Here is a 14,806-nt window from a genome sequence, read left to right as displayed (position 1 = left end):
AAACAGAGACATTCTTGTTTTTATTAGAGAGACACTAAACTATTTGAAAATAATTTGAATAGCTGGAGAATTAGTGTATTTGCCTGTTCATGAGTAGTGCAGATAGTTTAGAGTTCTCTTGGGGGCAACACATCGTAATGAATATCTGCTATTCATATTTAATGCAATCTGCCAAAGAGTGCTTTTGGGAGGACTTTCTGTGTCAATATAATGATTAACAACAGAACTGGAAAAGCAAATGAATTCCTGCAACGGGTGGGGCTGGCAAAAATATCTTGCAGTACTACACCAGGAACACTGGATTTGACTGTACTTTTAATGATATCAGTGGAAAATCCATTTCCCAAGGAAAAAAAAAAAAAAGCAAGCAATCTTTAAGTTGGAGTTCAAGTGGTAAATAACCAGCAGTAATGGAAGGCAAAACAATTCCAGCAGAAAACAATGCTTAAAACCGCAATCTGCCTAGCCTGAGTATGTCTGAAAAGCCTCAGATGCAAAACTGGCTATTAAATATAAAAATTAGTATTTACGTAGCACCACAGCACTATCCAAAAAGTAATGTCATAGCAAGTTCTTTGTCTACCTTTTCCAGATTCTCAGGTGATCCTACTTTCCATATGTTTTCTCTAACCTAAAAGACTTACATAAGAAAAAAAAAAAGAACAGAAAGTCCTTTATTCTTTCTTTACAATGCACTTTTAAAACACCCCAGACTGAAAAGTATGGAAAAGCTTGGCCAAAATACAAGTGAATTTAGTACTGACTTTTCTCCTTGATATCCCAACAGCCCTCTAAATAACACATTCAGATTTTTTTTTACTGTGTTTATTTTTTAATATTATCCGGATGAAGCAATCTTATTAAGTTTATGCAAGTTCTAGGACATCCCTGTTCCGTGCTCACTGCCGTCGCCTGTCCCCTTACCAAACTACTCCTGCTCCTTGCCCCTCGCAAGCAATGAAGGCAGGACACAAGGACCCAAAGGCTCACGGGGGCAGCCTACAGACCAGAAGGTGTCGGGGACCAGAGGCAGAACACAGGCTTGCTCCCACTGAATGCCACGGGCTATGTGCATCACCCAACGCAAGCAGGAGGCTCAATTCAAGCAGAAGGAGAACAATGGCCAAAGCGTTTTATTATTTAGTGGCTCCCACAGTGTCTGCTGCCCAGGACTTGCTTTAATTTCATCCTGGGCACACCTGGGGATTATGTAAATCACAGCATCAGCTCAGATTAATGTTTTTTCCTCTCCATGCCAAGGTCTCCCAGCTCACACCAACTGTCTTCTAAATAGGTTGAGTGCAGGCTGGTGGTGTTCAAGCTCGCACTGAGACAGATAGGCGTCTGAGTGACAACAACTCATTTCCTCCCAAATCCAGTCCTCCCTGTAGCTCCAGGACTGCTCTGGCCTGTGGTTGCCTTCAACTGTGTTAAACTAGTACAAGCTGACCATTTTGGCAAAAGAAATATTACAGAAATGAATTTTACAAGATGCTTCACCAATGGAGCAAGTGGATCCATCTGTGCTGAGGTTCGCCTGTAAAACTGCAACACTACTGCTTGCTTTGTGGCTCCATCAGCTGTGCTATAAAGACAGCATCTTCCTTGCTGGCTTTCAAACAAGCAGACATACCCCAACGATCTGCATGGCTTTTACATACCTTTCTCAAATTTCAGGTGGTTCTTCACTTGCTTAGGATCTTTTCTCAGTTGTTTTTTTTGTTGTTGTTTTTGTTGATGATGTTTTATGGTTTTTTGTTTGTTTGCTTTAACTAATCTTTATAGTCTTTCTCTAGAGATTAAATGCGTTAGTTACAACCATAATGGACATTTTATAAAGAGGGTAGCTCTTCCTAAGCTGGTATTCTCATATTTTAAACAGTCTCCTTACTGGTCTCTGGCAACATCAGTATCAATGCCAGGTCTCGTGCTGGCAGGATGAGATGCTTCCTCCAGGAATGACAGAGAGAATTGACCGTGTTAACATGATCCCCACTCACCTGAATTTCACTTAAGCAGCTTTTACTTTAAAAAGATGTTGTGTTACAATCTTTACCAAAATTTATTTACTCCCCCTCTTCCAGGCATTTCACTAACATTTTGTGATCTTCCTATTGCAGACGTACAAGGCCCAAGGCTTGCAGGACCTGCTAAATGTGTTGTTCCCAAAGTCCTGCAGTGAGATCTGTTGGTCTGAGCTAGGCTGTGGCATCACCCAAAAAGTGTGGGAAGGCCTCGCCTTCAGCTTCCCTCCCTGCCAGACTTCAACCCACCTCCAGAGAGAGTTTTCCAGAAAATACGTAGAGGTTTCTAAAGGATTCAGGTGCAAGAATTACAGAGTCCAAGCACTGAAGCAGAAAATACCATTTCTAGATGAGCTAAGTCGTAATCTCCAGAGACAATCTTTGCTAATTTTTTTAATATAGAAGTGATTCCTCATTATCAATACAACCGCAGAAGCCTGCATGACATCTGATCTCCACAGTGGCAACGCAAGCTTTGTGCTGTGTTGGACAAGTACAGTGCCAAGTAAATCAATCGGAGTTACAGAAATAACGATCTTCTTGACCATGGTCTCTTCTACTTATTCAGTGCTAATGCATAGGTCACGTATGCATAAAAGTAATATTTTTTTCATCTTCTGACCTCTTTAGCACTGTGACCAACCCTCTAATTATGAAGTATCTTGCACTATGTATCTCAGTATAAAAACAGAAGTCAAGTCACAGGGCATGGAGGTAACACCATTATTAACATCAATGAAACTAAATCACTCTGCCTCAAACTCCTGCTCTAAGTTCTCTGTGCTCACATAATTAATACATCTAATATGCTGTTGTTTGTTGAATAGAACTGGAGATACCTACTTCAACTGTAGATTAAGATAACCTTGTATCACGTTGCATTATGCTATCTGGCATAATGGAAAGCCAAAAATAAAGACAGTAAAATACAACAGAACAATAACATGAAAGCTTAAATGATTGTAACTTTGGGAAAAAGCTGTTGAGCTTCATTGTTTTAAAAAATATTAGAAAGATTTTTATAGCACTCCTATAATATAAAATCATTTCTGTTGGATTTTGCATGAATGGAAAGAATGTGAAAGATAAAAATGCAATAGCCTAAAGAATATATGGTGCATATGTTTGGCCAAATTTTGATTTCTCCAGGTCTTTGCAAGCGAGATCTATATTTTTCAACTATCCATATAAGTTCTGATGTTAGCATAGGCCAATCATACTGGCCTCTGCCCACTGGGTGGATTTATTGTAAAAGGACAAAAAAAAATCCTCATAATGCCCACAACGAAAAAGAAAGACATAATCCAAAGCTCAACCTGCTTGCTTCCAAGAACTGGTCTCTATAATTCTAGTGATATTAACCCTAAACTTAAGAATCAGAAGTCTACAGAATTGGAAACAAAAGAGATTGTCGCTACCAAAGGTAAGCAAACAGAGTAACAAAGACCAGAAGAGTAATCCTGCAGGGGACTGTGTCTGAGAAAAAGCTCTCATTCCAGTCGCCTTCCTCAGTATCTCATAATTTTAGCTCGTATTTTCAAACACTATTGCCTTGAGTTATGCACAACAGCTGCCAGACTGCCGTGCTCAGTCAGCAGATGCAGACCCAAGAATTCAGTATTAGCTTCTTATTTTGCGTATCTACAGAAATTCACACTTAGTACTACTTCCCCTCTCTTCCCCCCAAGTCTGAACGTTAACTGATTTATTTATCATTAGTAACTCGTCTGCTACTCAGTCTTAATTCCACATGAACAACTCATAGATAAGAAAAAAACCACATACTAACCATTTATGTTTGGCATTTATCAATGTACATTTCAAAAAGAAAGTTCCCATTAACTGATAATACTATTTCTGCAAAAGGTGAGTGTTCTTGCAGTATTAGGGGATAAATTCAGTATGGTATTCTGAAAAGTATCTAAGAATTTCTGAAAGGATTGGAAAGCCAAAGTTATTTGTAGACCTAGCTTAAGACATTTTGTTTTTCCATCTCCAATAAAAATAAAACAGGGCAAACACAGGCCTGACCTGATATACCTATTCTCACATGTGAATGCATGAAAATTGCCTGCATTAGCTGGAGAAAGCAAAAACAAAACACGCGCATGCACAAACACACCTTCAAGACTGCCCAGTCTTCAACTATACATATGTGAGACACAAAGCCAGAATTAGTATTTAGGCAGCACAAAAACCACAACTTTACTCTTGACAAGCTGCTTCTTCACTGGGGTTCCCCATTCACATTTGCAGCTCTAACTTCACATGCCTTCTATTGACTACTGCTTTAACAAGTCACCTTCAGTAGGAAGCACAGTTCTGCAAGTTCGCTGTTCAGCCAAGATTTTTCATACTGAACAATCACAGTAATGCATTTAGACAAACAACTTCACAACTGACCTGCAAAGCTGTATACACTCTGGTTTTCCTCACGCGAGTCATACATTTCTGGAGATCTTCGCGGTGGATGTCGTCTATGAGTCTATGACTACTTACAGAGTTTATATACTTGGTATGACTTTGGAGCCAATTAAGCATATATAAAACTAAGTCCAAGCAAGAAATGAGTGCTCAAAGTGATGAAAACCAACATGCCCAGCTGATATACTCTGTAGTGCTGAAAATGTGAGATGGCTGCATGTGAAATGCAACCACAAACTCAAGTTCTGCAGCCATGGGCAGCTGCTAGCTGTCCACTGGGCTGCCACAGAACTGAGCTCTTCAGAAGCTACCCAGGAAGAAAGCAGTTACTAACTAAACAAAACAAAAGCAGTAGTAATTATAGTGCAACTTAAGGGAATTCTGTACTGAGGAATCGTTACTGTTAATAAAAAACACAATGGCTAATTTTGTGAAGTTTCTTTAAACACAGCGTGAGCTTCTGCAGATAACACAGCAATGCAGGATATGGCAAAATCCACAGCAGGTTTTATCACCCTTGGTTTCCACAGCTTTGGTATGTCATACAGTTGCATGTTTATTTTCACAAAAACAGGATTAAGTGAAAATGGTATTTTCAAAACAAATGCATGCTCTTTGCCCAAGTAAAATAAATCACAGATGGGCAACTGCAATTACTCTTAGACCAATTTCAGAATGAACAAGATCAGCCTTCGTTAAAGGAAAACAAAGGTTAATAAAAGCTATTAATAGCAAGCACTTACTTGCAGGTGATGGGGTGCTGCATCCGCTGGTTGGTGGGTGGCTCTGGAGTCCATGAAGGGAAGGCAGCGACAGTCCACCGATGACCGGAGGGAAAAGTAACGGGTATGGCGCTGCTGGGTAGTGAGTCATATGTCCATTCACTGCTGGTACTGGACATGTGCGGCTGCTGGTTGTCATGTTAGTACCTCACAGTGTGTAAATATTATGTTGCATCACTCCAGGCCAGCAAACAGATACTTGAACTTGTGAACGGAGAGGGCTGCCAAGCCTGCAGGTATGGCTTGAGCCGGACGGCGTGATGATGAAAAGGTAACACACTAGATCAGGCCCGTCCTGAATTTCATTGCCGCTTCCTACTGCTCTTACTTCCAGGACATCCTTGCTCTGAAGACTGTGCACAGAAAGTCTTCTTACTCTGAGTCCACAGTTTGGTTGCTAATGCAAATGTTTTTCTGGGTAGACAGTTGCTCTCTACAGATGCATACTGGTACAGCCTGTGAGAAAAGAAAACAAGATATTGATTATAGTCTGTATTTTATTTAATTTTATATTTTTACATATACATTCACAGAAAACTCTTTTACCCCCCTCCCCTGCTTCTTTTGTTAAGTGATTACCTATTTACTAATCTCCTACAGGATCATCTTGATGGTTACTAGGGGGTAAAATTCTCATTATACTGAAGCTAATAGCAGAACACCCATCCTTGCCCAATGTTTTACATCAGAAGCAATTTCTGGTCAGATGCAATCTTGTTTTGGAAACTGTCAGTTTTAAAGCTTATGCATCAATAAATACCTGAAATATTGATACTGGAGGAGAAAAAAACAACTTCTAAAAAACTTTCCCACATACTTGAAAGCTTTCAGCTTCCCCGTAAAAGTTACAAAGCTAATTACACCGAGGAAGCTCTGTGCTCTGCTTCAATGTCATGTCTCAGTTGTGACATGAGGAACTGCTTCTGAAGGTGATTTGGTATTAGGTTGTTAAAATACTAATTGGTTTACCAATGATTGATCTTGCACAGGTTAGTTAGTTTATCTTATTATCACTTAAGAGATCTCACTGGTCATTCACTCTGTTTAGTGGTGGATAGACTGCCTCTATCACCAAATAAATAAATAAAATTGATTCTCCAGCCATGTCCCCTTTTCTCTTAATGCTTTTCATGGCCCCTTCGTTGCCTCACTTCCCCATCCCTCCTGTCCAAGGTTCTGTCCTTTACTTCTGCCAAAGACTGAATCAAGTGTTCAAAAGCCACATCACCTAATCAGTGGTGGTGGGCCATGAAGCTGTTTATACCATGCTCCCATTTACTTCAGTGCTTTACTTCTAAAAGTTATGTTTACAAGGCAAAATTAATAACCCTGTGTTTCACACTCCTCTTTTCCCACAAATTAGGGTACTAGGGAAAACACAATTTCAGGAAGTTGGTTAACTGCCTCTCACTCAAGATAACCATGCAAAAAACTGCCAAAACATCTACTGGTGCAAGTTCTAGCTGTTGGCTTTTTTTTTTTTCATTTTCGTTTTTGTTTTTCCAGATTGTGCTCTGCAAGAAAACGAAAAAACATGTGTTATCTCATAAACAGAGTGAGTGAGTGACCTGCCAGCAATACACCGCTCCTGTGCATTGCTCCTCTTGCACTCATGAGCACCATCTTCAAAGTCATCCTGAACTACAATACCTTCCTGGGGCTTCATCCGAATGGCTGGACCCTACTGAGGGGTCCTCATTTTCTCGGTCACTCGAATGAGAGCCTCAAGCTGAGAACAGGGCACTCCTCGAGCTATTTCAAACAGCAAAATTTGCTCCACCACAGCTGTTTAGTTTTTCATACAGCGAATGGCTGGTCTTTTCAGAAACAATCAGTCCTGATGGTGGCCTGAGAGCTACTGGAAACACTGCAACCACTCTGTATTGTGACCACTGCTCCTTGACTTTTGTGCCATGCTCCGGTGAAAGGTCAGCAAGCGTTGCTTTTGGCTCGTGAGCATTACCCTACGTCATGGCAGGAGTCACCAGGTTCTCCCAACACGCACTGCTGGGGGAAGACATCAGAAGCCACACAGCAAAGCTTTACTACCCAAAACCGATGCAGTCTGGAGCTGCCGAAAGGCTGCTTTCTGAGAGAACGTGTCACATCCTTACATCTGCTATGGTGAGTGAACAGGAGCAAAATCCAACTCTTAAATGGTATTTTATTCATGGTTCTTAGAAATTATAGGCTAAAACAAACGGCAAGATGACTTTGGAGTGTGAAAGTAAAGGCACAGAAGTGAAATGACTCGTCAAGGTCACAAAGCAAAGGCAATTCCAGAGGAGGGGAACTGCGGCAACAGCGCTTACTATCCCTGCTGCTACTCAGCCTACCAGTTGTCAGTACGAATTCAAATGAGCAAGTTTAAAAAAAAAAAAAAAAAAGAAGAAAGAACATGGATGCATATGTTTGCCTGTCACAGAAGAGTGGAGTGTTTCTGCTCTGTGAGGAATACCAGCAAAGGTTACCAGCTGTGCATGTTTTCAGACAGCAATTTGTGCTGAGTACAGCCTGCTTGGGGATAACAGAAATGTAGTTGTAAGTATCTGATAACTGCGTAAATTATGCACAAAATACCTTTAATGTTAACGGAGAGAGACGTACGCAGAGATGAGATGTGATGGTGTACACCGAGTCACCGCACAGCTCCCAGGGAGGAGTGAGAGGCTGCGTGCCACCCCGGTCTCAAGGAGCAACGCGCCTGGAGGTGGCTGAAATCAGACCTGCTGGGGAAGCCTCAACAGCCAAAACACAGCAACTTCCTAACAACACAAACGGGGTGGGTCACCACAGGTAGCTTTCCGTTTCACCTAGCTAAAGCTCTATGAAACTTCAGAGACAGGGAAAGCGAAGTATCAAAGTAACATGCAAAGGACGGATGTTTTCTAACAGCTGGCAAAAATATGACACTTCCACATATTTGCAAAAACACGAAGGGGGAAAGGATGCAGATCAAAGCCAGCCCCAAAGTCTAGGCGCTAAATTAATCACAGATCAATGTCACCTATTTTTAAATTATGTAGGCCTTCAGAACTAAAATTCATTTTACAAAACTATCTACTACTCCCAGTTATGCCTCCATTAGCCACAAGAATGCAGAGCTCAGCATAAATTACCCAAACGCATCCGACGCTGCGGTTCGGGGAATTCTGATGTTTAAGCGCTCAGTATGCACAACAGAAGCAGCTCCTCCAGGACAGGGAGGAACAAGGGCACTCAGGAAACTATCCTGTCACTTCCTCACAGCTGGAGGAACATATTCTGGGATGTACCTGGTGATCAAAAAATGCAGCAGTATTATAGCTCCTATACACAAGTCCATATGAATACGTAATGGCATCAAACTAGATTATAATCACATAGCTCTGCAGATAGGTGTGCAGGACACACACCCTCAGACCTTGTTCCTTTGCTTTCCTCTCACAATAAAGACAGAAAGTGAATACAATGTAAAAGGTACAGTACTCTAAACAGCGTATCGTTCGACTCTGAATAGTGTTCCTCAGAGGCAGCAGGATGCTATAAACGTTCATGTGGCCAAACACCTACGAGATGGCCAAAGTGGAAACCACAGACAGACAGAAGGCTATGTTCTAGTAATGCACCTCATCCAAAGAAGCAGATGGGATTTGAAGTCACTGGCTCTGCTAACAGAGGTGACAGACCGATCATCTCAAGCGCTGCACAGCAGAGGACACCAGAAACTAGAAATTGCTAAAACACAGGAAACCCACAAAGCAGCTGCACCCATCTGTGCCAGTTCCGTGACATTAAAGAAAACTCTGAAGAACCTAAGGCAAGACTTTGTTCGTGTCCCTGGATTAATATGCTCGCTCCTCTTGGCTTGCTGGTGAAGATCCTAGCATTTGACACCAGCCATCTACATGGACTGCAGACAGTTTCAGGGTGAAAACATCTCTTTTCCTCCGCTAAACCTGTGCCACAGCGCAGAACACTGTAAGACACCAGATGAGTGGCAGCTTTAATACCTTCCCTTGCTGTCCCTTGCCACGGTCCCTTGAACACCCCACAGCTGAAGGAACACGTCCTCTCTGGACTGTGTGACACTTGCCCAGAAGCAATCCTGTTCTTCCCACGCCACACAGACCTTGAACATGATCTTTTCTGGCTTACACCTGGACTCCCTTGAGGAGGGAGCAAACGAGCTTGCTCTCAACAGGACAGTAGGAGCCAGCTACTACTGTTGATGAGAAACCCTCAATTTAAATAAGGAACAAGACAAACTGACAGCAAGGTCACCTTGGCGGCAGCTGAACACCCATTCCCACAAGGTAACAGCATGGATTTCTGCCCCATGCATACCTGGCAAGATTTTTAGAAAATGGCTGTCGCCGCTGGGTCTGGAAGATCTACCCAGTACATCCTCTACCTCAGAGGATTTACCCAGTACATAAAAAAAACCCTCTTCCACCAAGCCTTGTCCTAAGTGACTGCTCGTGAGTACAAGGGTTACACACTCAGGCCGCCTGCATGAACAGCACGTGGAAAAGGATCACACGGAAAGGTTTCTCTGAAGGCAAACCAAAAGATGATCGCGTTGTACACCATGCCGCACCGAACAGCCGCCAATGACTCTTCTTTGACAGAACATATGCCTCCTTTTGGGTTTTTACAGGCCTTTTATTGACTTGACTTCAGTGATAAAGCAGATGGCCACAGGGGAAGGAGGCTACAGTAGCTCCAGTGCAGAACAGACAGCAGATTTATCAGCTACAGTTAATGCAGCAGGTGTACCTGTCTCTTCCACATTTCTTCTCGGTGTTCATGTAGCTGAGCAGTTTAAAACCGCAAATTTTCATATATAAGCTCCAAATTTTACTGGAGATACAGTGGCCCAACTTTTATTTTCCTCTTAATTTCCCATGCATTTTGCACATTCTTTACTAGAGCAAAGAGTTTTGCTTTCTACATATCTGTCAGTTCTCCTAAAATATATCAAATGAATCAATCCCCATTCATTGTATCATCATCCAGCTTCCATTTAGTAACAATATTTGGTGTTGTTATTCTAACATACTTTATTGTTCCAAACTTTGCACTTACAAGAGACTTTAATTCATAAAGCCCTTTCCCTGTTACAGGTGACTGATGCTATCAGCAGACAGACAAGAGGCCAAGCCAGGGGGCTTGGTGACAGCCATGTGCCACTCGGAAGGTCACGCTCTGTCCTTCATCTGCCAACACCAGCCCATCTCCATGTCCATCTTCCACTAGCCTCATTGCCCATAGCAGGGAATTAAGCTGTATTACAAGTGAAGCAGGATTTTTGCATTTTTCCCCCTTTCCTTCTGAAAGGGGTCAGTTGAATTCCGCCCTACCTGCAGCAACATTTGAAAATCTGCAGTCATTTTGAGCACCCAGCAACCCTTAAGCTAAATCCACCACCTCAACACCCTTCTAACAGAGGGAACCAGCACTGCTCCTCCCTTACAGCTGCGGGACGAAGGCACAAATACAGGGGGACACATCCTGGACACTCGGGTGTGCTATGCACAGAACCTGCGTGCTGCAGGCAGCCCAGCCAGCCGCAGCATGGAGCTCAGCACCGGGCAATTTGCTGCTCTACGCCCGGCCGTCTGTGGCATAGATGTCCCTGAAGTTTCCAGGGTCACGGAGGAAGTCTGTAAGTTCACTTCCCATTTTCTTGCCAACGCCAAAATCCACCCCCCTCTTAAATCTTCGTCGAAGTCCTAAAACAGGAACCACGGGCTGCGAGGGCAGGCTGGCCAGTACGCAGGGAGAGGTGAGCTGCTCCTCTCCCAGCAGCAAAAACAACTCCAGAGAAACTTCACCTGAAAAAACCCTCAGTGATATTTCACATCTTTTCCCAAGAGGCAGAGTTGACCGAGTCCTTATTTATTCCGCAGTTTTGAGACATATCCTAGTGGTGTTTTCAAAACAAGTCAAGAACTAACAGCTCCAAGAGCCCTTACTGTATTTAACGCACGGTTTGTAGTTTGTACCGAAATCCCCGATTATGCACATGCTTCCTATTATGCTAGCTGATGGCATTGCAGCGAGTAGTGAATAATTCAGCAGATTTAGCAAGAGCCGAGTGTAAATCAGTCAGATACAGTAAGACGATCGCCGCGCTGCCTTTCAACTATTAAAAAACGCGTGGAAACTTCCCTCGGCAAAGCAGCGCGGTGTTTGCCACAGGTCGCCGCCAGCCGCGCGATGCTGCGTTTTGCCTTCTTGGCTCTCCAAAGAGATTTAATTAAACAATAAACTAGTTCCAGTGGCAGAAGTAAGAAAGCCTTTGGAGTGTTATGTTTCCTTTATTAGCATAGTGATGTGAAACTAAACAGAAAAAGCAATCTAATAACAAACATTCCTTTGAGAACTGCTCCGGGAGCAAAAGGACATCCACTTATTGTTCAGCCCGTCCCATTGGTCCATATACGGCCATAAAGGTACAATAGGAGGAAACAGGAAACAGACTGGCACATCTGCATTATCTTATTAGGGGCTAATGGATATCTGAGAGGAACATGCATCTGATTCTGAATAGTCTGTACCAATCTCCGAAGCAATTACTCTTAATTAGTGGATTCTGTTTATAGATGGAACTTAGTGTACCCTTCTGTATCAAAGAGATGCAGGCATCTGGAGAGAGATATGGTTTTCTTAAAGGGAAAGCACTGCGGCACGGCGCGAGGGGGGCTCGGGGGGTTGTTTTGTTTGGGTTTTGGCAAATAAAAGCGCTCTGAAGCATAACATATTCTACTGTATTATTAATCAAAAGAGCATGCCAGTTTAAAAAAAAAAAAGACCATACTGTTAATCTCAAACTCCGAAAGTAAACACAGAAAGCTAATACTTGCATATGAATTATATGACAAAAACCACTTTGATGATAAGCAAATAAACAACTGAGCACTAAAATTTTCGACCGATGGCCAAAAAGTTTAAAATAGCAGCTTAAGTCAGAAGAACAACATCTGCATTTTGTATCTGCCAAGTCTGCAGCCAAAAAAAGTAAACCACTCTATATGACCAGATGCATGAATAAAAAAGAAAACGCATGAAACACAACTTCAAAGTCAGTGCACTGAGCAGCAGAGCTGCGGCTCCTACAGCCCCAGTTGTCAGATATTTCCAGCTATAGGTGCAAGACCTATGGGGGAGAGAAGATAAATTTTAGCAAAAGGAGAACGCTATTATTAGGACACTTTTCCTGCATCTTGGTATGTAAGAGAGCTGTCTGCTGGGCAACTGCGAATTCCTTTTTGTCATAAAACTGACACTTGCAAAATGGGTTTCTGCTTTATTTGTTTTTTCCTGACTGCGATTGTAAGGAGATAAATAACATAATTAATGCAATTGTTGTTTATTTGAAAATCCTATGGGGGAAGTATAAGAAGGGGGAAAAAAAAAAAGCTGCTTTTTCCCTAAGCAGCTCTGCTTCGTATTGCCTGCACTGCAGACACACACTGATGTAAACCCTGAAAAAAGGGAATCTAAATCTGAAAGGGGGGGGAAAAAGTAAGAGACACAATGACACCCATTTATTTACACACCGCACAACAGTACCCTGCTGTGCCAGCTATTGATTTTAGTGGAACTGAGAGTCCATGTTGGAGAGCAGCAGCTGTGAGTGCATAGCCTGAATCCTCATATGGGAACAATACTCTATAAGCAGGATAACCTATTTCAGCCGACCTTCATGTATAACACACAGCAGTAAAAACACACACAGCTTACATTTTGAAATGTGGAAGGCGCTATGGTTATTTTTTCACAAAGGTCCGGGGGAATTATTAATTTATTTGTGCTAGCACAATGCTAGCATAATGAAGAGATGTGAAGGATTGAAAATCCAGGCTTCTCATGTCTGTTATTCTACAGAGATGTTAATTCTCTTCTATACTAACCATATTTAAGACCCACCCACTGCATCATGCAATTTCTCTCTCATTTTCTCCTGTTGTTTGCTGTTTTAAAGGGCTGTTTGTATCCGAGGGTGGTGTTTTTTTTTCCAGAGCTATCTGCATTCCATGTTTCTTTCATTACTCAGCAGTTGCCAAAACTATACTGAGAAGTAAAGATAAATGGTTAGGTCAGGTGGTGGGGTTAACAATTTACTGTGTGTACTGCCCTGAGAGCCAGATATAGTAGAATTGGCTCATGTTTATGTACAGGATGAGAAGTTGATTTCCTGTGCAGTGACTTTCAATCACCTCTATAAGGGACTCTCTTGCAGCGTTCCTCTGAGAATTCAAGGAGCTTTGAATACATTTTGTGCTGGCATATAGGATACTCTGCTTTGTAACTAAATGCTTTCCTTACTTATTCTGCCACGTTCAAAAATCCCAATGGATTGTTAAGAGGAGTTCTCTTTTATTTATGGAAACCAAAAGGAGGGTAACTGAGCTTCCTGCTCCCTTAATTAAAGTGAGCTTCTATACTGATTTCCCTCCTCAACGTTAAAAGTTATTTCTCAGCATTTAGAAATGCTCATTCAGTGCAATCAAAACTTCTGGTTTTGCACTGTCATCTCTGTTAGTCCTTATTATGGTTTTTAAGGACGTAAAATGGTAATTTCATATTGAGAATATGCTAAGTAGGACTCTACCCATGGGTTACAGTGGTTTAGGAGGCTGAAGACTTTCCAGACCAAACCTGTTTTTTTTTTTTTTCCTCCAGGCTGAACCACACTGACCTGTTTCTGTTCATTCCCGAACCCGAAGGGAAAACAAAACAAAGCAAAAACAAAACAAAAAAAAATACAAACACATCACTTCTTTCAAACTCGTATTCAGATGTTCCACAGTTTAAGCAGCACAGCGTAAGCTGATCATTCATGTCACATGTAACTGGGAAGTCCAATATGAAACATTTACCCACCAAGGTGCTGTGTCTACTGCTTTAGCCTTGTTCTTTGAACACACTTCTCCAGCAGGTTTCCTTTGTTTCTGCACAGTTTCTCCCTAAAGTTCCAAAAAACCTAGACTGGACTTTCTGACCAAAATCATCCTTTACTATCCCATCTGGCCAACCAGGTTGTTTGGTTGTTTTGATCCTACTTGGTTCTATGCAAGGTGACAATCAATGAAGAAGAAAATTATCATTAGTGGGACCTACACCCTTGGACTTTCCTTTATCAGTCAGTCAAGGCAAAGAAAAAGAACCACTGGTGAGAAAGGTGAGCTGCAACCAGTGCCAGACTGCTAAGATACGGGGGGAATCTATATGCCAGCTTAAACCAACAGCACACTTGACTACCTATAAAAGAAAGGTCTCTCAGCTCCGAATAGGACACATTTCCTCTCCAAAAGGAGGGTCTTCCACTGAAGGTCTTCCCCTTAACACGCAACTCTGGCTGCAAGGCACCTCAAGATGGCAACACATTGATTCCCAGTCCAAGCAAGGTTTTGTAAGAAGGGCTCTCGGAAAGAGATGGGAGACAAGAGGAAGACAGACCGAGTAAGCAACAAATGAGGAATACTGAATAAACAAGGAAAAAAACATCCTGATGACTATGTTCAGTAATGTCATCCAATATTATGGGACACAGATGTTTACAAGTATGTCAGTCTCCTCCCAGATGGT

The 14,806-nt window shown here is 42.1% G+C and overlaps 1 protein-coding gene across 4 annotated transcripts in view; it reads right to left on the bottom strand.

The window, feature by feature from the left end:
- The window catches only part of RARB (retinoic acid receptor beta), a 331,581-nt gene that overhangs the window by 190,505 nt on the left and 126,270 nt on the right, over nucleotides 1–14,806 (bottom strand). For all 4 annotated transcript variants that reach the window (XM_040550265.1, XM_040550267.1, XM_040550266.1 and 1 more), the window contains one exon: nucleotides 5,192–5,686. In XM_040550265.1, coding sequence (XP_040406199.1) covers nucleotides 5,192–5,369 — 178 coding nt within the window. In that variant the 5' untranslated portion in view covers nucleotides 5,370–5,686. The remainder of the gene's footprint in view (nucleotides 1–5,191; nucleotides 5,687–14,806) is intronic.

Source organism: Cygnus olor, chromosome 2, assembly GCF_009769625.2.
Source record: "Cygnus olor isolate bCygOlo1 chromosome 2, bCygOlo1.pri.v2, whole genome shotgun sequence".
Classification (NCBI taxonomy): domain Eukaryota; kingdom Metazoa; phylum Chordata; class Aves; order Anseriformes; family Anatidae; genus Cygnus; species Cygnus olor.
The sequence above is the reverse complement of the archived record's forward strand: the minus strand, read 5'-3'. Positions and strand labels throughout refer to the sequence as shown.